The 23,378-nt window shown below is 37.2% G+C and overlaps 1 protein-coding gene across 1 annotated transcript in view; it reads right to left on the minus strand.

Moving 5' to 3' along the window:
• CDC42BPA (CDC42 binding protein kinase alpha) overlaps positions 1-22,482 on the minus strand; it is a 304,553-nt gene extending 282,071 nt beyond the window's left edge. The window contains 1 exon segment of the mRNA XM_005690541.3: positions 22,305-22,482. Within this exon segment, the coding sequence (XP_005690598.2) occupies positions 22,305-22,482 (178 nt within the window).

Raw genomic sequence — 23,378 nt, forward strand, 5'->3', positions numbered from 1 at the left:
CTCTCTCACACACACACCCCCCCTACCCTAGTTAATAACCACTGCTTTTGAGGACTTTTACATCTTAAATAATTGTTCAATAGCCACATATACCTATGAAAGAAAAACCAAAATTCACTTTCTTGGTTTCATCTATCTGCTCCTGAAATAAAAGACCCAAATTCCATCCATCTAGTCCTAAAACAACTGGCCCAAACTAGGTAAAGGGACCCCATTAAAAAGTCACAATGAAGGCTTTTCAGGATTTGGTGCTGTTTTTCTTGAAGAGTGCCAGGTAATTCCATACAAATTCTAACCTCTAAGTCCCACATGCTCCTGTCATCTACCATGGAAATATCAATTGAGAATAAAATCTAAGAAACTCCATCTTTGTCTCTGTCTCAGACTGGTATGAGAAAGGAGCAATCTTATTTTTGCACTAGTCAAATGATTTTGGCACAGCCTAGTTAAAACTGCAGGCTTCCCTTGTAGCTCAGTCGGTAAAGAATCTGCCTGCAATGCAGGAAACCAGAGTTCAATCCCTGGGTCGGGATCCCCTGGAGGAGGGCATGGCATCCCACTCCAGTATTCTTGCCAGGAGAATCCCATGGAGGGAGGAGCCTGGTGGGCTACAGTCCATGGGGTCGTAAGAGTGAGACATGACTTGGCAACTAAACTACCACGATAAAACTGCAACATAGCCTGCTTCTGAGCAGCTGGATGTAGATACAGGGGGGTAAAAAAAACCCACAATCCCACTAGCTGATTAAACTTATCACCACGTGTGTCATGTGAACACAACATTCCTGACGATCTCTATACCTCTCGTTAGGATGGCATCACTGACTTGATGGACGTGAGTCTGAGTGAACTCCAGGAGTTGGTGATGGACAGGGAGGCCTGGCGTGCTGCGATTCATGGGGTCGCAAAGAGTCGGACACGACTGAGCGACTGAACTGAACTGAGCATGGTCACCTCATATCCTCTAAAATCACTATTTCATACTGTGCAGAAAAGAGGTGGCACTGCAGGCCTAAGGCTCCTATTCTTAGAAAGACCTGCTGGCAAGGCTGGTCCTTGCCTCAAGTCTGGGAACTCGGGTGTGGGCAGCGTCCCCTCAATCCTGACAGGAGTTAGTGGCTCAATGTGCTTAAACTGTGTAAACAATATGGCTTAGGCTGAATGCTTGTGTTCTGGGCATCTGGAATTTTGTACGTGCTAGTCAGAGTGAGCCCATGTTACCAAGCTCCAAGGAAAATCTTGGGCAGTAAGTTTTTCTGAGTTTCACTTATTAAACATTGTTGGTAGTCAACACTTCACACATGATGTCATAGTACACTGTTGAAGGGATTAATAGCATCTTAGGTGAACTATGGGAGAAGATTCTTGGAAGCTTCTGTTTGGTTTCCTCTGCCTTCGCCCCATGAGCTTTTTGTCTTTACTGATTTTGCTTTGCAGCTTTTTGTTACACTAATCATGACTATGACTACATGCTGAGTTCTGTGAGTCCTGCTAGTGAAGCACCTAATTGAGGGGTAATCTTGGGGACCCTGTCAAACACATCTCCTCTCTCCTGAAATTTCCAATAACTCCCACCACTCTCAGCTGATTACTCTGTCTTAAATATTAATGAAATAACAGAAGCAATCAGAAGTGAACTCCTTTATCCTCCCACAACCCTGTAACTGTACCCTTGTGCTCTGCCTCTCTACTATATATATATATATATATATATATATGTATATATAAGTGCCCTGCTTCAGTCAAAGACCAATCCCTGTATTTATTCTCCTCTTTCCTATATCATAAATCTCTGTCTCCTCAGTGGATCACTTTTATCAACCATAGATTTCCCCCATGCTTAAAAACCCTCCCTAATCCCATGTCCCCTCTAATTACCACCAAAATTCTTTGCCCCCTCCATCACAGCGAAAGCTTTGTAAAAACTGTCCATATAATTGTCTCCATTTTCTCACCTGACTCAATTTAGACTTGTGCCTGCATCCTAGCCACATTCACAACATGTGACAGTCCTTTCTTCTGAAGCTTTTCTTTTGACTTCCTGACAACATGTTCTCCTGGTTTCTTCTATCTCACTACCCACTCTCCATTTCTGGCTCCTCTACTGCTCAAGCTTTAAATTGTGAACGCTTCCAGAGTCAGCCCTTAATCTTTTTCTTTTTATCTACACATTAAAAATTCTCATCTAGTCCCATGGTTTTACCTATAAGCAGATGAATCTGAAGCTTGTGTCTCCAGTCCTAACCTCTGAAACAACTATGTTTCCAGACTAACATATCAACTACTGACTATTTCAAATGTGGCCAAAACAGAATTCTTAATCCTCACCCTACTCCACTTCTCAGGGATAACAGTCTGACTTCCTAGAGGACTCAGTGACAAAGAATCCCCACCTGCTAAGGCAGGAGACACAAAAGACGAGGGTTCAGTCCCTGGGTTGGTTAGAGTCCCTGGCACAGGAAAAGCCAATCCACTCCAATATTCTTGCCTGGACAGAGGAATCAGGTGAGCTACAGTCCATGGGGTCAAAAAGAGTCAGACACGACTGAACACAATGGCAGTGCAACTGAGTAGCTGTGATTAAGACTGTGAGCTCTAAAATCAGATTAAATGGTTTAGACCTTGACACCACCACTTAATACCCCAGTTTCCTCATCTATAAGAATAATGCTACCTTCTTCATAAGGTTGTGCTGATTATTATTAAATTGATACTGCTTAAACAGTACCTGGCACACAGTAAATAATCAATATTAGCTACTGTTATTCAGCTGGTTGCCCAGAGCAAAACCATGGGTCATTCCATGACTAATGATCTAAATTATGACCCAAAACACCCTGTCATGTCAAACTCTTATTTTCTTTAGCACTCCTAGAAATATCTAAAGTATTCCTATTTATTTACATGTTTATTTCCTGAATTCCCCCCAAATTTTGATGTAAGTTCCATGATAGCAGAGACCCTGCTTGCCTTGGTCATTGCTGGATGATACCTACCACATACCTGATATGCCATAAATACTTGTTAAAATGAATTAATGGGTGAACTCCAAAATCTTTCTATCATAACAAGAGACTACAAATCCTAAGGCTACTTATGCTTTGGTAGAAAGCAATTTCCAAGATTCCTTGCTTTAAAAACAAATACATATTCAATGGCTTCCTACTGTCCAGAGTCGAATTCAATTTATGTAGTAGTACTTCTCAAATGGCCCCAACCCACCATTCCAACTATATTTCCCACTATTCCCTCACTCTGCTTCAAAGCACATGCCTTTGAGCTTTCCTGCCTCCATACTCTAGCTCCACTGTTCCCTTCCATCTAAAATGCCCTTCCTCCTACCTCTAATTCACAAAATGCTATTCTAAGGATCAGCTTAACTGATCCGTTTTCACTTACTCTCCTTATCAAAAGTAATCCCTCTTGTGCCTCCTTTAATACATTTATATTCTGCTTAATTCCTTGAGGGTAGGAACCACATACTGTCCATCTTTATTGTTCCCATACTCTATATATATAATAATATATATTATTATTATTAATAATACTCTATATACATAACTCCTACACTCCATTATACATATAATATTTATTGTGTACAATAAATATTTATGAATTAACTTTAAACAGACCTTCTCCTAACCACACCATCTGGAGATATCATAACAATAAAGATACACTGGAATTTATTTGTATCAGAGATACAAGGAGAGCTGATTCTTGGTGTGACATATATAAAAAGACAATTAATAATCTAAGATTATTCATTTTAGTTGCCAAATGAGCACCACAAACAAATTTTACAGGCATTGAGAGGAATAAGCCAACAAAAGATGTCATGGCTTATGCTCCAATTAAAAATAAATTAAAAAAAAGATGGAATGGCTGAGAAAAGTATCATTTTAATGACCATCTGCAATCTTGAAGTTAAAATTTAATTGTATATATCTATAATGCATCCTTTTCTCTGTTCTATACAGCAACACTGGCTCAGAATCCTTAAATCAAAAGCACACATTAGAGAAGGCATTACTTAGAGGTGGTCAGGGAAAAGGCAAAGAACACCGTAAAACTTTACTGTGGCACTAATAATGCCTAAAGAAATTGCTATAAACTGCTCAAAACCACAGTGCCAACTGTAGTAGAGACTGCTTGTGGTTTACCCAGAACCCAGCCACCCTTTCTAAACAGAATCCTAGTATTGTTATCTATACTTCCCTTACATAGCCTAGGCATCCTCAATAATCTCACCAAAGTAACCACTAGTTCAAAAACAGACATGTTTTCTCATTCTGGCTATTCACACTAGAGGGGAGATTTCGGCGGTGTTTCTATGAAAGGTAGGCTTGTCCCTCTTGAAAGGGCTATAGGAAGCCACTTCTCTCTGTCTCCGTCTCTCAACTGCTCTCTTCTCCCACTTAAACAAGGGATCATGTTGCTCCAGTGCCATCAGTACCGCAGTCTCAAGGGAAAAGTGTTAAGAGAAGCCAATGCTACAGCCGTGGTGAGTACAAAGATACAGTAATACAGAAATGATATAGAATACAGTCTACATAGAATAATGTAGAAAAAAGATTATGATAATTCAATGTTAATGACAACTAATGCTGAGGGTGTTCTGTGTGCCAGGCACTGGTCTAGTACCATATGTGCAACATTTTAGTCAATCTTCACAACTCTGTGAAGTATATATAATAACTATCACCACTTTTAGAGATGAAGAAACTGAGGAACAAAGAGGTTCATCAAGATGCACCATGGCTTTGTCATGTTAAGTGGAAAAAGGAGAATATAAAAATACCAGAAGTGTTTCCATTTAGAAAGCTAAATGTGCATATAAAAAACCACCATAATAAGAAGGTACAAAAATGACAAAAGCTGCTATGTCATAGTGGCAAATTTTTTACTACTTTTTAAAAAATTGTAGTGGCCATTTATATATTAAGAACAAATAATTTTAAAGTGTAATTTACAAAACATATATATAAATTAATCCCCTCAAACATTGCACACAAAGAGAAACCAAAGTAATATAATTGGAAAGGCATATCAATTAAATTCAGATCTAGAAAACCAAAAATCTCAAGTTAACCTCAACTTAAACAAAATAAAAATGTATTTCTTCTTCAAACAAAAGAAGTCTGAAGGTAAACAGTCCAAGGCTGGTAGGGCAGTCTGACAAAGTTGTCAAGGGAATCAAGATGCTTTCACCTCCTACTACGTCATCCTTGGAGCATAGCCCTCATGCGTCCATCCTTAAGGTTCAAGCTCAGAAGATATCACCTGACATGTTCTCTGTATAGCAGAAGGGAGTAAGTGGGGAAAGTTCACCTTTTAATGAAGCTCCTGATAAAACATATCACTTTCACTTAATGTCTAATGTCCAAAACTAATCCTGTGTCCAAACCTAACTGCAAAGAAAGCTAGAAAATACAGTCAATTGAATATTATTAAAGAGGAGGAGCCCGCTCAAAATTCTAACAGCCTCTTTTAACAGAAATGGAAAAGCCAAACTTCAAATTCCCATGGAATTACAAGGGGCCCAGATTAATTAAAACAGTCTTGAAAAAGAAGAACAAAGTTGGAGGGCTCACTCTTCCTAATCTCAAACTTATTACAAAACTATAGTAATCAAGGTTCTGTGATACTGACATAAGAACCAACACACAGACCAATGGAATAGAACTGAAAAGTCCAGAAATAAACCCATACATTTATGGCCAACTGCTTTTTGAAAAGGGTTTAAAGTTCATTTGATGGATAAAGCATAATCTCTTTAAGGAATTATGTTGGGAAAATTGGATTTCCACATGTAAAACAATGAAGTTAGACTTCTACTTCACACCACATACAGAAATTAACTCCAAGTGGATCAAATTAAAAATAAGAGCTAAATGGCAACCCACTCCAGTATTCTTGCCTGGAAAATCCCATGGACGGAGGAGCCTGGTAGGCTACAGTCCATGGGGTTGCAAAGAGTTGGACACGACTGAGTGAATTCATTCACTCACTTGCAAACCGTAAAACTCTGGGAAGAAAATATAGAGAAAAATCTTCATGATATTGGACTTGGCAATGATTTCTCGGATATGGCACCACAGGCAGAGGAAACAAAAGACAAAATAAATAAACTGGACTTTGTGAAAACAAAAACTTTGTGCATCAAAAGACAATTATCAACAGAGTGAAAAAAGGCAAAGCACAGAATGGGAGAAAATGTTTGCAAGTCATATATCTGATAAGAGCTTAATATTCAGAATACATACAGAAGAACTCTTCAGCTTCTTCAGTACAGAAGAACTCTTCAATCTCAACAACAACAAAACAAACAACTCCATCTAAAATACTGGCAAATGACCTGAATAGACAACTTCTCTGAAGAAGATATGCAAATGGCCAAAAAGCACATGAAAATCCGCCACTAATCATTTGGGAAAGGCGAATTAAAACTACAATGAGATACCATTTCACACATACTAGAATGGATACAATAAAAAAATGTCAAGCTACCAAGTGTTGACAAAAATACAGAGAAACTGAAACGTTAGTAAATTTCTGGTAGGACTGTGCATGGTACAACTGCTTTGGAAAACAGTTTGGCAATTCCTCAAAAATGTTAAACATAGAATTACTGTATGACCCAAAAAATCCACTCCTGGATACACGTTCAAAAGAATTAAAAACAGGAAATCAAACAGATATCTATATACCCATGTTCGATGAAGTATTATTCATGATAGCCACAAAGCAGAAACAACCCAAATGTTCATTGAAAGATGGATGGATAAAAAAAATGTGATAATATACATACAATGGTATATTATTCAGCCTTGAATACAAATGAAATTGTGATATATGCTACAAAAAGGATGAATCTTGAAGACATTAAGTGAAATAAGCCAGATACAAAAGGATAAATACTGTATGATTCAACTTTTATGAAACATCCAGAATAGGCAAATTCATAGAGAAAGAAAATAGATTACAGGTTGCTGAGAGCTTGGGGGAGAGGAACATGGAAAGTATTGCTTTATTAGTACAGAGTTTCTGTTTGGGGTGATGAAAATTTTCAGAAACAGACAGCTGTGATGGTTACAAAACACTGTAAACATGTCACTGAATTATACATTTTTAAATGGTTAAAACAGAAATTTTTGACATATGTTTAGCCACCAAAAAAAACTGGTAAAAAAAAAAAAAAAAAGAACAAAGGGAGACAGGAAAATGGGGGAAACCAGAGAGATTACGGTGTTTTTCATCCATCTCAGAAACAAATACACACACACACACACACACACACACACACACTCATGTTTAGTAAGAATTTCAGGCAGCTACAATTTTCAAGGGTCCTTCCCTCCCCAGAGTTGTACCGTGACTCCAAATTCAAATATATTTCCAAAGCACTGGTAACAAGGAGCATTTAGAGCACATCCAAAACACATACACAAACACAAAATAATCACAAGTTTAATTATAATCAAACAGCACCAGAATTCAACCACTATAACTGCCTTTACTCACGCTGTATTATTTTTGTAGTAATAATCTAAAGTAACAACCTAATAACGTCTTTTTAGTTTTAATAATTTGGCCAAATATGTGAATAAACCAGATGGCATTCATATAGCCATATCTGCTATACCCTAAAAACTCAAAAGGAAAATTAATCAAAACTAAGCTGAGCTTTCCTTGGAAGAAAAGCTATAACAAACCTAAACAGCACATTAAAAAGAAGAGACATTACTTTACCGACAAAGGTCTGTCTAGTCAAAGCTACGGTTTTTCCAGTAGTCATGTATGGATATGAGAGTTGGACTCTAAAGAAAGCTGAGTGCTGAAGAACTGATGCTTCTGAACTGTGGCACTGGAAAAGACTCTTGAGAGTCCCTTGGACAGCAAGGAGATCAAACCAGTCAATCCTAAAGGAAATCAACCCAGAATATTCACAGGAAGGGCTGATGCTAAAGCTGAAGCTCCAATACTTTGGCAACCTGATGCCAAGAGCCAACTCATTGGAGAAGACCTTGATGCTGGGAAATATTGAAGGCAGGAGGAAAAGGGGTCGACAGAGGACAAGATGGTTGGATGGCATCACCAACTCAATGGACATGAGTTTGAGCAAGCTCCAGGAGATAGTGAAGGACAGGGGGGTCTGGCATGCCCCCATGGAGTCCATGGGGTCGTCCATGGGGTCGCAGAGAGTCAGACGCGATTGAGCGACTGAGCAACAAAGCTGAGCTAAACACGCTGGTCATCTGTAAAACTCCATATCCAATATGCTGGAATAGAGTCATATATAAAGGCATGTAAATACTAGCCTTTACATTTTGGAGGCTAGTATCTTTTAGAAATGGACAACCTTTAAAATAGAAGAAATATAAACCAGGTGAAACAGTTAATCATAGTGAAAACCCTTCTGTGAAAGGACAGTAGTAAACTGAATTAAACATTTTCTCGGTATTTTTTCAGAAAATTTTCCAAACTTTCAAAATGAGAAATTCTGACTCCAATATAATTTGAGTAACATGCAGAGAATTTTAGGGGAAAAAAATTTAGTCCAAACAGCTTTACCTGAAAATTCTTAGTATTGGGGCTTTTAAAAATCTAAGTAATTTCTATTTCAAAAACTACACACTCTTACAAAAATCATCTTTGTGTATTTCAGAATTGAAATGTAACGTAGATACTGCTACAAAGGAAATATTACTATTGCTACAGGAAAAATTCCTTCATTATTTCCAAACAGCAGCTATATGACATCATTTCCTTTTATCTCTGTTTTTTAAAAATGGGATGGTTGAAATTTTATTTTTTATAGCATACCTAGTTGAAAACAAAATGATACTAGGTTATTATAAATATTTCATTCTAACCCTGGGTAACTATTTTAAACTATGGACGCTGCTATCTAGGAATTCTGGTTAGAGCTACTTTCAATTATTTTGATTCTAAGTAAAAGCACTGTATCCAGAAACTGAAAAATGATCACCAACTTAAGATTTAAATTGTAGTTTACAGCAATACTATTTTTAATGTTTTTTTTTTCTCTTTTAGATGAAATGCAAGAATAAGTACAGAATGTTTTAAGTATACAATCACCAATAAAATAAGTTACTAACAGTCTGGAAAACAGTAAAAATGACCTTCAACAACAGCAATGCATTCAACAAAAAAATCAGGAGAATAATCTCTCATGTAAGGAAACAAAGTACTGAATAACTGTTTAGTCCTTTGGGCTGCTATAATAAAATACCACAGATCTATTTCTTAAATTCTGGAAGTTAGAACTCCAAGACCAAGGTGCCAGCACAGTGGCCTTCTGTGTCCTCACAAAGCGGAAGGGTTCGCAAGCTCTCTGGGGCCTCTTTTATTATAAAGGAAGGAATAATCCCATTCAGAGAGATTCCACAAAGGCCTCACTTCCTAATGTTATCATCTTTAGGGGTTTGGATTTTAACGTATGAATTCTGGAGGGACACTAACATTCAGACCTCAGCAGCAATTCAATAATAATTTGTTTTAGAGTGTGTTTTTCAAGTATCCTAGAGTTCAAATTAAACAAGGAAATCAACCCCTGAAAACCTGACCCAGGAGTAGTTAGAACACAGTCCAGTTTCCCACTAAGTCCTACTGCTCAGTAACTACCTGAAACAAACTTCTCATAACCCAGCCCTAAAACAGATATGAAAAGGATAACTCAAATTATTTAGGTTTAAAAAAATTCTCTCTGTGAAATATTAAAATTTATTTCAAAAAGATCTGATTTAATATGAGGCATTTCCTTGCATTTACAAGGTCCAACAGGAATTTCAGAAGACTCAAGAGAGGCTGTGTGCTTAGTTGCTCAGTAGTATCCAACTCTTTGTGACACCATGGACTATAGCCCATCAGGCTCCTCTATCCATGGATTTTCCAGGCAAGAACACTGGAGTGGGTTGCCATTTTCTCCTCCAGCGCATCTTCCCGACCCAGGAATCGAACCTACATCTCCTGCACTGGCAGGCAGGTTCTTACCCACTGAGCCACCAGGTAAGCCTACAAGAGAAGCTGAGTACTGTTAAAACAAAGCTGTCCTGCAGCTGAGTATCTGACAAGCATTCTGATGTCTGTTGTCATAATACCTGGTCGCTTACTACTTTATAGAAGTGATCATTTCATCCATCTTTCATATCATTTGTATAATTTAGTTTGTCTTTATTGATCTACTAGAGTTCTTTTGTTGTGTGTTCAATTCCATAAACATTGAGTAATATGTGTGCCTTATGTAACTTCATTAATGTAATTACATAGAATTTACCCTACCTTTTCCTAAGATAAAGACTATTCATAAAGTGCCATCTATAAGAACACAGCAATCACTAAAGAAGAAAAGAGACTATCTGCTCAAAAATAAACTGATAAACTTTAAATCTCCTATTTACCATATCCAGTTTTGAGCTCCCTGGTTAAGGACTTAGAAAAAAATTTGAAAATGAGATTAATGAGGAAGGATTAAAGGAACAGGGACTACATAACTCTTCAAAAACTATTTTTTAAGTATTCATGTTTATTAGTTATTCATAAACACAGATTCAATTGCCAATTAAGGTTCAAGAAAACCACCAGGCCCTAGTAAGTACCTTCACCCTCACCAAAAGCCTTTCCCTTTCTGTACCAACCTCCCAACACAGTTACAGCGTAACCTTATTCACTGTTTCCATTCCTGTAACATGATGTGTGACCATCTTCTACACAAATCTTTTTCTTAATAATTGCTTTCTCATTTGCTTCATTTTCCAAGCAACTCTAAGCTCTCCCCAGATTTCTGAATATCGTCTCAAGATATTCACTTGTATCAGATATTAAAGAAGTCTCTCAGGGAGATTTCTTTGCTGCCTCTTATCTGGGCTGACTGACCTCTGTGCCCCGTGCAACCACTCTGTATTCTCCCTTCACCATCATCCTAGGAAATCCTTTCTTCTCTCCCCTCTACTGGATCTCCTACTAGGAGATATCCTATATTTTCTCATCTTAATTTCCTCTCTCATTTAGTTGGGGCTAGAGCATCCAACTCATCACAGTTTATCTATGTCTCTCCTGGTTTCAGCACAAGTCGATATATTAAGAAAGTCCCTAGTCCCAGGTAAACCTGGATGGTGGGTTACCTTACTGGGAGTCCACGGGTTGCAGGCAAAACATTTTTTGAAGACCTGCAGCTCTTAACATGTCCTCATCCCACCTTCACACCTGATTGAGAAAATGGATGGCTACAGAATTTCAGTTTGGAAATCTTTTTCGTTCAGAACACTATCATCTAGCTTCCAGTGTTGCTCCTGAGAATTCCAGAGCCTTTCTGATTCCTGATCCTTTGTATTGATTAGTTTCTTTTTGGAAAACTTTTGAGTCTGTTTTTTGTCCCCAGAGACCTGGAAACTCCACAGTGAACTGGCTGTAAATCTTGGTATGAATCTATTTCCACCCCTTGTGCTGTACTTGGTGGGGCCTCTCTGTCTAGAAATTCATGTCCTTCAATTCTAGAATATTTTCCTAGAGGTTCCTCCCCTCCGTCCTCCCAATTGGAATTCCTATTATTCAGACCTCTTAAACTGGTCCTCCAGTGTTCTTCTCTTCTATCCCTTTGTGATTTTTGCTCTATTTTCCAAGAAACTCCTTGTTTTACCTTCCAGGTCTTGAACTGAGGTTTTAATTTTAGCTATCACATGTTTAATTTCAAAGGATTTTTTTTATTCCTTTTTAGGACATCCTGACTCATGACTTACTTCATGGTCCTTCTCTTATCTCTGAGAATATTGATAGCTTTTTTGAAATTATGCTTTCTCTGCAGATGCTGTTTCACGTAAGGTGTTTTTTCCCTGTTTTTCTGTTCATTTGCAGTTATACTTATTTCCTTACTTTCTTCAGATATTTGACAATCCTTGGTTTTCTATTAGGTTTGAGAAAATGAAAGAGCTAATCAAAGCTCTGAAGCCCTGGGTAAAGCCCACTGATAATGAACTGCACTGAAGTGTGATTGCCTAAGCCCTTTGCTGAGGAATCCCTGATATATCTATATCTTAATTCTTGATTTTGGAGCTGGTCAGATGCTCGAGACACTTCTCTAACCTCCTGCCTTTGTGATAAAGGCCTAGTTGTCCACATTCTGGTAGTCAAGCAAAAGTAAATAAACATGTATTTACTCTCCTGTTTTCAGTATGAAATGCCAATCCTAAACTATGCCTAACATCACTCAACACAAAAAAACCTGTTTTACTGAAAATGAACATCCAATCTTTGAGGAGGAAAGACAGGAGCCAGGTGGCATGGAGGAGGAGAGGGGCACTAAAGCTCCTACTGTTTATACAGCAGTTTCAATGGATCATCCACATTTTAGCTCCACCCCTACCTCAACTTTCACAGGTTCCTGACAATACCAACATCTAAGACTTTTGAGGATTCTGCCAAGTAAAAGGGATTGCTTTACACAATTAACAACTTAACACTGGTCGTTCTCAGATGTGCTAAGTCAGCAGTTATCACCCGTCTACCTGCTTTTTCAGCTTCCAATATTTCACTGTATCCTCCCGTTTTTCTCATCCTTGAAGATTCATGACTTTTTAAAAATTCCTTCACTGTAATTTTAATGGGGTTGCAGAAGAAAATGCAACTAATTTGTGTGTTCAACTCATTATCACCAGACTATGATAAATCTCGTGCAAATAAACACACACTCAATGTAAGAAAGTTTTATCTTCAAAAACTAGAGATTATTTGCATTTTATCTTCTTCCTTTAAATAGTAGCATCCTCTTCTCCTTACCTTTACCCTGATTAAATACTTATAGACTGTCAACTGCTAAGGGAGGGGATGATAAACCACTACTTGTAAGAAATCTCTTTTGAAATAAAACAGGATACATCAGTGAGAAAAGAAATCAATGGAATACTAACAGCTAAAAAATAAGCAAGTAAAAGATTTGATTTATAGAAGATTCAACACTTTATATATAAAATACAGTTTAGGGAACACTAGGGTATACTGTGAGTTTTCTTCGTGCTTACTATCAGTCCACAACATGCATTTATGGGTGCTACATAATCTTTACTCCACAAAACATCCTAAGTGAATGAATACCAATAATTTTTCAGGATTATTTTCTTCTTCTGAGTTGAGGTCTAGAACTCTACCACTGATGTGCAGGTTGGAGCTTTATAAATATAAAAATAAATCATAACTACCCATTTCATAATATTTGCTGTTGGTGATAAAAATATACATGAACTCAGTATTTACTGAAAAACAGTTCTGTTAATAACAATAAAATGTGACAATGCAAAATATCCTAAGAGAAGGAATAAGATGCTGTCTGCATAGTCAGACATCAGAAGGAAAGACACCTCTGATGCCAATATAATTCAATAAAACATTATCAGTAAGTTATGTTTGTCAACAGTATAATAAAGTTATTTACATCCCTGTATAACTATACATGCCAACTAAACTTTCAAAACTAGCGTTTTATCTTCCTTTATCATAAGGCCCAATAGAAACTTCAAAACCAGAATGAGAAAAAAGACAACATAATTTAACTATCAGTTCAGTTCAGTCGTGTCCAACTCTTTGTGACCCCATGAATTGCAGCACGCCAGGCCTCCCTGTCCATCACCAGCTCCCGGAGTTCACTCAGACTCACGTCCATTGAGTCAGTGATACCATCCAGCCATCTCATCCTCTATCGTCCCCTTCTCCTCCTGCCCCCAATCCCTCCCAGCATCAGAGTCTTTTCCAATGAGTCAACTCTTTGCATGAGGTGGCCAAAGTACTCGAGTTTCAGCTTCAGCATCATTCCCTCCAAAGAAATCCCAGGACTGATCTCCTTCAGAATGGACTGGTTGGATCTCCTTGCAGTCCAAGGGACTCTCAAGAGTCTTCTCTAACACCACAGTTCAAAACCACCAATTCTTCTGTAAATCACCAGAAAAAGAAAATTCTAAACCAACCTTCAACCTTTTGGAAGAATAAGCTATTATTATTCTCTCAATTTTCCACTGATGATAAAACAGACTTAGAGAAGTTAAGCAACTTGCTTAAATCAACCAGCCCATAACCAAGGGAGTCAGTCTGAAACCCAAGTCCCTGCTATTGTTTAGCATATAGGTTTAGAACAGAAATATTTCAGGGTGAGGTATTCCACTGTAGATCTTCACCATGGAAACTCTAAGTATTAAATTTGATTAAGCTTTTATCACTATGAATAGAACAAAGTGGATAGAAGTGTGTTTTTTTGTAGGTTAAGTCTACAGTGATGCGTAAGCAATCTGAAATAAAAATCGAAATTTAACAAATGACTGCATGACTGAACTCATGTATTCTTAAAAGACTGTTTTCAATCACATAGGTAGGTATTTTCAAACTTAATTAGATCAGGGTTGAGAGGAATAGCGTTGATGAGGAAGAATTAAAGAGAAAAATTAATGTATGTCGAAGTGAGTGGGAAAAAAGACTAATTGATCCTGTAAGTTATTTATCTTTAAAATCAAGTCAAATTACTCTCCAGTATTATTATCTACCACTCTATACTCAGAATAGAAGTTTACAGTAATCACAGAGTTCTACTTGCTCACAGAGTGTTGAAACAGCACCAATTATATATGGCTTCCTCTTTAATAAAAGTACTGTATATTCTGGCTTCTTTGCAATACACATAAATAGGTGCTGGCACTTGAAACCCATAGTTTCACAGATGCAAATAAACAGTAAAGTTCCCACACTAATCCTAAAGTCTGAAACCAACAGCTTAGCAAAAACATTATAACCTTAGAAAAAACAATACTTAAAACTATAATGAATCCTGAAATTGCATGTCCATGATCTTTTTCCTCTGAAATATCACAAAGTAATGAAAATAACTAAAGCTTCAAAAAGATACGGTGAGAACTTCCGAATTTGTTGTGAATGCCTATAGCTGAATAGCAAGTTGATATGAGAGCAAGAAAAGGTCATAAACACAGACCTATCAGTAATGTCTAGGACTTTAGACGCTAACAGCACTGATCCATTATTGTATTTAATTTCATTCTGCTTTATGGGGTACTTTTCCTGGACGCAAATGCTCGCCAGCCTCACTCATGTCCTACTCCACCATGATTAAGCTTATCTTTCAGTTCTTTTGACTATCACACAGGAGACAAAAGTTCACAACCACTAAGTAAAATCTAACTTACTCAGACGTGGATTTTCTCTCCGAACCATAGTGTTCCAAAATTTCCCTGAAAATTAACTCTTTCTCTCCCTGACACAAGGGACACCATGACTTCATACTCAAAAAGCATTTCCCAAAGGGTGTTCCATGGAACACTGGCTTTCGTCCATCTTCCCCAAAACATAAAAAATTTCAGGATAACCCACAATATTTCTAATGTTTAATTTTGTTCAAAATACTTTCCCGTATTTATTTAGCCACATAAACCTTCTCCCCTCCGAAAGCACCTATTCATATCCCAGATTTCCAGAACCCACTTAAAAACTAGGGAGGGGGCTAAAGAAACCCTAACTCCCAACAAAACAGTTCCTGTGAGGAAGAATTAATGGGCAAATAGTGAGACTGCAAAGTGGAGAGTCAGGTCTTTGAGCCCCCTATTAACTACTGAAAGCCGAAGTGCTACTTTCCTACAGCAGCAGATAAAGAAGCACTAGAATGGGAGGAGGGGTACTGGCCAATAGAGGCTCATAGCTGTTAACTGGAAGAAGTGGACAACGCAGAGGGGAAGTATGGAGCAACTAGCTGAGAAAAGCAATTCTGTTACTCTGGTCAGTATCAAAGGGGGAAAAAGGAAATCCCCTGGATCTGGAAAGGAGTTTTATAGGCAGTGATAACAAAAGACAGTCATTCATATGTCTGGGATGACCTGTATTTATAGTGCGGGTCATTCAAAGAAAAAAACCTTTATGGAAAGAAGTTCTTGACTCAAGACACGCAAAATCTGCTGAGCAATTCTTCGTATTAGCTACTGAAACTTGAAGGCAACCTCACTGGAAGTTTTGTGAGTAACAAGGGATGAGACCATGAGTAACAAGGGACCCAGCAAACCTTGCTCACCTGTATCCACTGTAACATGCATCTGGAGTACTGGGAAGGCATAAACAGAAACTACAGCCAACATCTGTAGGTCATATCCCTCACGTTTGACAAGTTATACAACTTTACAGTCAATGGAAGTCAACATCCAGGAGCCCAAAGTCAGAGAAGGAAAAATGTGAAAAGAAAGGAAATGAACCATCAAAGACAAAACAAATGAGTGAATTCACCTATTAATTTATAAATTAAAAGTACCCAGTTATTCACAAATCAGCCTGAAGTAGCAACCCAGGAAACCAGTATATTCATGCTCATTATCTCATTTTTCCTCTCTCCTATTCTCCCTCTCTCCTTCCAAGTATCTTATCCCTATCTAAGTTCCTTTTCTGTAAATTCTTCAGTCTGTCCCTAATTTAAACACGTGTGCTTTTTGAAAAGGATAACTATGTCCATAATCTTTTCACTGTTAAACAGCCAACATGCTTTAGTATCACTACCCTAGAATTCTAACTCTGCTCATTCCAATCTTCAGTAAAATATACAAGAAAATACAGGAATTCTGTATAATAGTTATTCTTTCAACACATGGCTACTTAGTATTTTCTATTCTAGTATATTTAATTTTTTAAATGCTAGCTGGACTTAGTAAACTGATTCTAAAACCTATCAAAACCAATAGGATGAAATCAGCAATATATACAATATACTGGCAATAAGTGAACATGTAGAGAAAAGGTTTGGGGAGAATTTTTTTTACTACCATAGAAGAGGAGTACAGTAAAATATTAATTTGCAACAAGCTCAGTTCTTTTACTTTAAAATAGCCTGAGCTTACTATCTAGTATTAGTCAAGTCCCAGGAATTATTTCATAAAATTTCCAAAATTATTTCATAAAATTTCCAACATATCATGCTGTTTGTGTTTACACCACTATGCTTAGGTATATCCTACATTTTCTTTTTTTTAATAGTTGATAGTATTTTTTTTCTTTTTTTAATTGTATTGGTTTTGCCATACATCAACATGAATCCACCATGGGTGTACACATGTTCCCCATCCTGAACCACCCTCCCACCTCCCTCCCCGTACCATCCCTCTGGGTCATCCCAGTGCACCAGCCCTGAGCATCCTGTATCCTGCATCAAACCTGGACTGGCGATTTGTTTCTTATATGATATTATACATGTTTCAATGCCATTCTCCCAAATCATCCCACCCTCTCCCTCTCCCACAGAGACCAAAAGACTGTTCTATACATCTGTGTCTCTTTTGTTCTCTCGCATACAGGGTTATCGTTACAGTCTTTCTAAATTCCATATATATGCGTTAGTATACTGTACTGGTGTTTTTCTTTCTGGCTTATTTCACTCTGTATAATAGGCTCCAGTTTCATCCACCTCATGAGAACTGATTCAAATGTATTCTTTTTAATGGCTGAGTAATACTCCATTGTGTATATGTACCACAGCTTTCTTACCCATTCATCTGCGGATGGACATCTAGGTTGCTTCCATGTGCTGGCTATTATAAACAGTGCTGCAATGAACACTGTGGTACACGTGTCTCTTTCTATTCTGGTTTCCTTGGTGTGTACGCCCAGCAGTTGAAATAAGTTCCTAAAATTATTATTGTTATTCTTGACATCCCTGTTCTCACTCATGGAGCAATGTATCCTTTTGAAAAGAAAGAAATAAAAGAGAAGTGGAAATATAATGGCCACCACTTATGAACATGCTTCTATCATGTGCCAGCATTGTGTGAGATCAAATAATTGTACTTATTATCACTCTTAGAAGAGACTAGATTATTAGGTGGCTAGTATAAAGGAAACTACCCAACCTATATTTCTGGTGACATTTATGATGATCCTAATTGAGGACTTAAATAAACCTAATTATGTGTATTAAATGAACTCTTTGATAATTTGGTATGATTAATAAACTCTACTTAGGAAAAGCTAACAATGAAAAACAGTATAAATGAAAAACAAAGAAAAGATTCAGATTTCTGTAATTAGGCCATCATCACCTCCCTTAACAGACCTACACATCAAAAAATGTGAATAAGCTTTAAAACTACTCTAACAAAATGAAAAGTTTAAACCACAGTACCTACTAATGTACTCTAGTAACAAGTTTATTAACCATTCAGGCTATTTTATGTGTGTGTGCATACACTGAATAAACCATAAAATTACTGTTGTTAAAGGATAATTTAAACGAAATATTGTAAACTCCAATATTCAGAAAGCATCAAAATACAGTTAGCCACATACAGTCTGGCTTTTTTTAATTTGAGTAGTATTATCTTTCCTCTATTTTTTAAGCAACTTGATTCAGAATTTCCTAAAATTTTAACTTTCCATTTCAAAGTAGAGGATAGCCAATTTAACGAATAACATATTCATTTAGTCACTACCAGCAAATTAGCTTATAATGTAAAAGCTATTTTTACAACTCTACTGTAGAGTTACACTACTGACATCAAAACTATTATTTTATAAACAAAACATATAAACCATAATCATTTTGACAAAAAATAAGGACAAAACATAATCTTTCAAATCTTACTGTGTCTAACTGGAAAATATAAATTTGACAGTGATCTATGGCATTAAGGTATAAAAGCACTCTTATCCCCTTGCTCTATTGCTTAATGGCTTAATCCCCTCTTCCTCTCTAGAACTCTACTTACTTCCTCCCTGAGGCCATCAGCACCAAATGCAAGGAGCACTATCCAAAAACAAAATCTGACTTTGAACTGTCCGTTTTCTCACTGTCATGATGCTGTAATGAACAAAACATTAACAGTATCAATATAAATATGAAATAGGTCATAACTAGGAATAAAGTGAAACTGATGGAAATGAAGCAAGTCAAACAGAATTTTGCTGACTCCATTTTTAAAAATAAGGCATATGTAAGAAGGAGAGTTTGGGGGAGAATGGATGTAAGTACACATATGGTTCAGTTCCTTTGCTGTTAACCTGAAACTATCACAATATTGTTAATCTGCTATACCTCAATACAAATTTAAAACTTTTTTTTAAAAAAAGATATTATCTAGATGACACTTTCATTAATACAGACAGCCCAACACAAATATACAGCATGTATTAACAGAGTATTTACTACTGCTCTCCTGCTGCAAATATTGGGTCTTTTAAAACTCAAACTAAAAACTGTATCATTTAAGGCAAATCTAAATTATCAAATTTAACCGCAAAAAATTCTTTCAGTCTCTATCACAGACCAAATAAATAATGTTAAAAAATTAAACTGAGGCCAATTCACTATCTGGAAACCTTAATCTAACTGCTTTTTATATAATGTTAGGTAGTGAGAATAACAGAGAAGGCAATGGCACCCCACTCCAGTATTCTTGCCTGGGAAACTCCATGGGTGGAGGAGGCTGGTAGGCTGCAGTCCACGGGGTCGCCAAGAGTCGGACACGACTGAGCGACTTCCCCTTCTCTTTTCCCTTTCATGCACTGGAGAAGGAAATGGCAACCCACTTCAGTGTTCTTCCCTGGAGAATCCCAGGGACGGGGGAGCCTGGTGGGCTGCCGTCTATGGAGCCGCACAGAGTCGAACGCGACTGAACTGACTAAGCAGCAGCAGCAGCAGCAGCAGCAGCAGCAGCAGCGAGAATAAAATAAGACATTTCCCCAAATGCGTAATCAAATCATACTCGAAGAACAACGGATCTATTTCAATAATTAAATGAGGAGACTTAAATTGTTAAATAAACCCAGTTTCTCAAATAACTTAAAAATAGTAAATACTACTACTCATGATGTACTTCTTGACAGCTTTTTCCATTCTTTTCTTCCTCCTTACCCAGACTTCTATGATTGGTATCTTCCACTTTCAGACCTCAAACACCAACTTAAAAATGCCTGAGACTTAATAGACAGTGCCTAGTCCCAAAGCCTGGCTTCCCAGGTGGCTCAGGGGTAAAGAATCTGCCTGCTAAGCAGGAGACACAAGTTCGATCCCTAGGTCAGGAAGATTCCCTGGAGAAGGGAATGGCAACTCACTCCAGTATTCTTGCCTGGGAAATCCCATGGACAGAGGAGCCTGGTGGGTTACAGCCCATGGGATCCCAAAAGAGTTGGATACCACTTAGCAACTAAATAACAACAACAAAAGTTCTAAAGCCTACAAAATAAATCCTAAAAATTCTAGTCCCTTGTTTCCTATTACAACAGGAGTGTACTTAAGAGACTGTATATATTATTTTTGTTACATCACACCAGACTTCTAAAAGACAAAATATGAAGGATCATACTAAAACTCAATTTACTTTAAAATTGTGAAAAGTCCCTGTTTTAAAATTATTTAAAGATCTACTATATTATAAAAATAAAATGTATTTGGCCAAACACTTCTTTGACTTTTTTGGCTTATGTGGTTTACATTAAATATATACAAACAAGTTTTTTTTAATACAGATAAAAGAAACAAGATCCAGGAAATAATAATTTAGTGGAAAATGTATATAAATTTTTCTGATAATACAGCAAAATATCTCATAACACAAATGTAAGTTCTTAACCAAAAGGCAATTGAGGATAGTTTTCTCTTTTTTCATAATTTTTACATTATATTTACAACTGGTACATACAAAGAGTTCTCCCATCATTTTACAGATGAGAAAGAATAGATATTAAATGACAACCATAATCATAGACTAGAGTATTGCTATGGAACCATAATTTAAGAACTGAAACTCTAACTCAAAGTATCAGAATCTTTTCGTTAAATTTTGAAAAAAGAACTAGAAAATTTCTAAATTTATGAAATATGAAGTGTAAAACTACACAGGCTTTATAAAATATTTTGCTCTACATATAAAATTAAAGGACATATACTCACTAATCCAGTATCAAAGTCAAAACTGTCTCATTCTTAACTCAGTGAGCTCTTGAAAGATGATTTAAAATTCTTACATTTCCAGTATGAGTTTAGTAATCTGTTTCTTAAAATCATTCATGTCTTATACACACACATACACATAAATTTAACCCTATGACATCAAGTTACTAGAAAATTCCTGATATTGACATATTGAATAATTAAAGTTATTATGTGCATGCAATTCTGAATACGTGGTTTACCTGGCAAATGAATTTTTAATAAATTTCAAGTCCAAAATATGGAATAATCACCAACTGACTTTTGCTTCAAAAAAAAATAAAGCTTTACTTGGGAACAAAGACATTTTAGTATAAAAACTTTCCAACAAACTCAAGTATCCTTATTCCATAGATACAAAATAACTTCTTTGGCTAATATCCTTCAAAAGTCAGTGTACCGACACAGATGCATTGATATGTACTATATCAACAGTATGATGTGTGATGATGTATACTCTTCTCTCAGTGAAGTGGCGGATGCTGGAACTTGCTCACAGGTAACACTGGAAGCAGAACTTAAGACTTCAAGCTAAAGGTCACGTGGAGCATTTGCTCTCATCATTGACCTACTCCAACATCTATGTCTTCTAAATCACATCTAGATTTCGGAGAATGAAGATAAAAAATGAACCAGTTTAGGTCTGAATTAAATTTGGAGTGAATCTAACTCTCAGGCAGGCAGGAGTTGCTCCCAAACATTCCCTAGCAAATAGTATCACAAAATTTTTAAACTATTTATGTCATCTTACAAACACGACAATTTTTGGCAAGTCCAAGTTTAGTCATTTCCTTGCCTTGTACTATATAGAGATGTAATAAAACCCAGTGATGACCACCTTCAAGTTCCTGTTGACCTAAGATATTTTAAAACCTCCTCCCATTTCCAGAGTGACTTCCAAAGCCTTGGAAGGAATGTTTCCACTAATAAATACCTTTCACTTAAATGCCTGTTAGACCACCACTTTTTAGGCAAAATGAGCAATAATCCATTTCCGCCCATCATAGAATTATTCAAAATTTGTCTGACCAAAAAAACGTAAGTTCTTCCCCTCAAGTTTCACATTAAATCAAGGCAACAACTGAGTACCATGCCTGCACTCTTGGGAAAATATTTAACGAAAACTACTGAAAAAAAAAAAAAAAAAAACCTTGAACTGGTGTCTACTCTTTTATTGTGTGTATACATACATATTTAAATACATAATACATACACAACAGATAGTATATGTTTATATACTCATTTACAGAGTAGAGAGTTTATCACTGTAGCTCTCTGTAACAAATCACAATGGCCAGCTAAAGAGTTTTTATTTTAAATACAAACTTACCCCATTCTAGGTATTCAAGAATGTTCTTCTCTCTTCTCAATGGAGAATTATTGCATTCATCGTAAAGGCAGATGAGGATATCCAGTAACGTTTCCACACTGAAGCACTGCCCATTGGTCTGAGCGGGCCCATCCAAAATAAACTGCTCCAACTGCCTCAAACGCACTTCTCCAGACATGTTTGCTTCAATCTCCGCTGGTTTTCCTTTCAATTACTGAAACGATTTTGACTATGATTACTGAAACCTAAATGTTAAAATGTGTGGTTTAAAAATAAACCACTTGTTATTCAAATAACTGTCATGCAATGCCGGCCGGTGCTGAATTCAACATCCAACACGCCAGTAACCTCACTTAACTGAAGCGTCTTCAATTCCGCACATATACATATATTTTTGAGGAAAAGTTACCATAAAATATATATTTAATACATTTTTTAAAAGAATAATACAATTAAATCGTATATTTAAATAAAATAATTAAAAAGTACAGCGAACCAGAGTCAACACTTCTTTAGGAAAAAAAAAAAAAAAGCTCTTCTCCTTCATTCAAAATTCAACTCGTGCAACAGAATCCTGAAACGAATCCGGCTGCATCATTTATGAATTAAGTCCCGATCTGCATCAGCAATTCACTTCCAGGCAGAAGGAAAATCGAAAGGGGAGGAAAAAGCCAGAATATATATAAGGGGGAGGGAAAACCAAAAATTCTGCTGCAAATCCTCCCAGCCACCACTTGGATAACGCATCAGAGGCAATTTCTCCAGCGGGAAAGGGAGGGGGGCGAGGTCCCTGAAGCAGCCCCTCGGCTCGGAGCACGCCAAGTCTTCCCTGGAGGAGGCTTTTCCTTTCTCCTTCCGAAGTCCTTCTTTTTTAAGGCTTTGCAGTTAGTCCTATTTCCAACCGATTCCGATGAAAACTCTTCATTTTTCTCCCCGCTTCTCCTAGGGGCCTGACTGACTGCGGGCGGCACTCGCCCCCGACTCCGGGAGCGGCGGCTACTTGGCGGCCCGAGCCCGCTCCATGTCGGTGGTCGCTGGGCCGCCGGCCTGGGCCGCGCCCGGCAGAGAGCCGGG

Source organism: Capra hircus, chromosome 16 (genome assembly GCF_001704415.2).
Source record: "Capra hircus breed San Clemente chromosome 16, ASM170441v1, whole genome shotgun sequence".
Lineage (NCBI taxonomy): Eukaryota > Metazoa > Chordata > Mammalia > Artiodactyla > Bovidae > Capra > Capra hircus.